The 2293-nt window shown below is 50.6% G+C and overlaps 1 protein-coding gene across 1 annotated transcript; it reads left to right on the plus strand.

The window, feature by feature from the left end:
• Positions 1 to 28: 28 nt before the first annotated feature.
• Positions 29 to 1944, plus strand: LOC107183288 (N-alpha-acetyltransferase 60-like). The gene is made up of 3 exons (XM_015564865.1): positions 29 to 507; positions 588 to 904; positions 1934 to 1944. The coding sequence occupies exons 1-2, from the start codon at positions 72 to 74 to the stop codon at positions 680 to 682; spliced, it is 531 nt and encodes a 176-aa protein (XP_015420351.1). The 5' UTR covers positions 29 to 71; the 3' UTR covers positions 683 to 904; positions 1934 to 1944.
• The last annotated feature ends 349 nt before the right edge of the window (positions 1945 to 2293 follow it).

Genomic DNA, 2293 nt, shown 5'->3' on the forward strand with positions numbered 1-2293 from the left:
GACTCATAGTATCGTGACATCACAAGAAGTTCTTTTCCCTTGCTGCAACCTACAGGAGTACCATTGTAGGAATGATAGTAGCTGAAATAAAAAGTAGGACCAAGATACACAAGGAGGATGGCGATATTCTAGCCTCCAACTTCTCTGTTGACATACAAATTGCATACATTCTAAGTCTCAGAGTAGTGAAGGAAATCAGAAAGCACGGCATAGGTTCTCTTTTACTTGAGACTTTAAAAGATCACATATCCACCACTGCCCAGGACCACTGCAAAGCCATCTACCTGCACGTCCTCACCACCAACAACACAGCAATAAGCTTCTACGAAAACAGAGACTTCAAGCAGCACCACTATCTCCCCTATTATTATTCCATCCATGGGGTCCTCAAAGATGGCTTCACTTATGTCCTCTACATCAATGGTGGCCACCCTCCCTGGACCATCTTATATCCTTTTCTTCTCAGGGGTGAGAGACAGTGGCTTCCTAGCATCAGCTGGAGCTGTGGTTGCTTTCAGATGACATTCACAAAGCAAGCTCACAGGATGCATTTTTTTTTGATGAGGTGATGTGTGATTTCTTCTCAGGGATATACCGCCAGGCTCACAGCCTGCTCTGCAGCTTCCTGCCATGGTCGAGCATCTCCACCAAGGGAGGCATTGAATACAGCCAGACCATGTGATGTCCGCCGGGCAGCCTCCAACAGGTCCCACCCCTTGGCGCCCTGTGGAGCCCACCTTCCTGGCCATTTGACCTCAACTGTGTTCTGCAGAGGAGCTGGCCCATCACCTGCCCCAGCTGCAGGCCCGGTGCTACATGGGCTTGGGAGCAGAGCGTTGTGGGGTGGGTATGCCCGGTCTCCAACAGGCTCTTCCAACCCTCCTTCCTGCTCTGGAAACCTCTGGTGCATGTGAGTGCACCAGCCTCATAGGCTGGCCAGTGTTCATTGTGGTCAGTTGCTTCTGTTGCCCTGGGAGTATGGGGGCAGGAGAGGGCTTCCTTCCCTGCACGTTCTCACTGGCCTCTTCCCCCACACTGCTCGTTTCTTCCAACTCCTTCCTCCAAAGCCGGAATTAACTCCTGGGAGGGAAGAACCCAAGTGTTACGGATAGACTTGGCTCTAAAGACACAGGAGCCTCAGAAAAATGAAGGGGTGAAATAAAGGGAATGCCAAACCCTTGTAAAGAACCAGCCTCAGAAGCCTGGGGGGCAAGAGCAGCTCCTACCTCCCCAGGACAGGCTGGCGAGTGGTGGGAGGCTTCTCACCCAAGCACAGAGCTCTGGGGCTTAGTTCCCTGGCATGGTGGTCAGATAATGGGAAGGTTTCCCACTCCTCTGTTGGAAGTCCTGCTGTCTCAGAGAGCGAGGAACTACCCATCACATCCTGGATGTGCCATTCAGTTGAACTGTCGCAGGGAACCGGGCTGAGGACAGGTGCTGGTGAGGGTCCCAAGGGCCCTCCTCTCTAGCCCCCCCAGTTCCGTGAGATGCAGTTTTGAGGCCTGACCAGATGCAGACAAGAATTGAGTGTGGTGTTTGATCAAGTAGGTCCTGGCCTTTGAGGCTGGGGGCAGTCGCTTGCCTTGTGGTCCTCAGCCTCTGGGAACAGAAGAGGCTGTGTCAGTGCCAGGAAGCATGCATGTGGACATCACTTGCTTCTGGCGTTCCCTCCACCCCATCCCCCAAAGCTGCTTGCTCCCTGCCCTCCAGAGTAAAGGGGGTTGGCAGAGTCATGCCCAGCATTGCTGCAGTGTCCTGGAGCCATCGCCACAGTGCACAGTCTGAGAGGGAGGAGAAGGTGGACAACCAAGCAAGGGGCCCTCGGTTCTCTAATCTGAATCAACGGTTATCATGTGGTTTTTATTTCTGCCCCACAGGGTAAGGGAAGAGTCTTCCAGAAGGTTCTGTCTTGGACTTCCATAATTGAGCCAAGGCCTTGCCCTGCCCCTTCCTCCTTGCCCCTAATCATGGCAGTGTCTAGCCCAGTGTTGAACAGATTGTAGTGTTCTGTCTGATTACAAACAAATAAATAGACTTTAATTGGTCCAAAAAAAAAAGATTAACTTGAGGATGCAGAAGCCAGAGATAGGGGAACAGTGAGGAAGCTTTGATCAGTGAGTAGTTCTACAGATATAAAGAGATAAATTATGACAAAAAGTTACTTTGAAAAATGTCATCTGACTGACTATGGGAAGAAGTGAAAGGAATCAGAGACTACACTGAAGTTTCAAGTATGGTTGACTGAAAGAATGGTAGTACCACCAAAGTAATAGAAACATCAATAGTAGATATA

This window comes from Myotis davidii, unplaced genomic scaffold (genome assembly GCF_000327345.1).
Source record: "Myotis davidii unplaced genomic scaffold, ASM32734v1 scaffold161, whole genome shotgun sequence".
Classification (NCBI taxonomy): Eukaryota; Metazoa; Chordata; class Mammalia; order Chiroptera; family Vespertilionidae; genus Myotis; species Myotis davidii.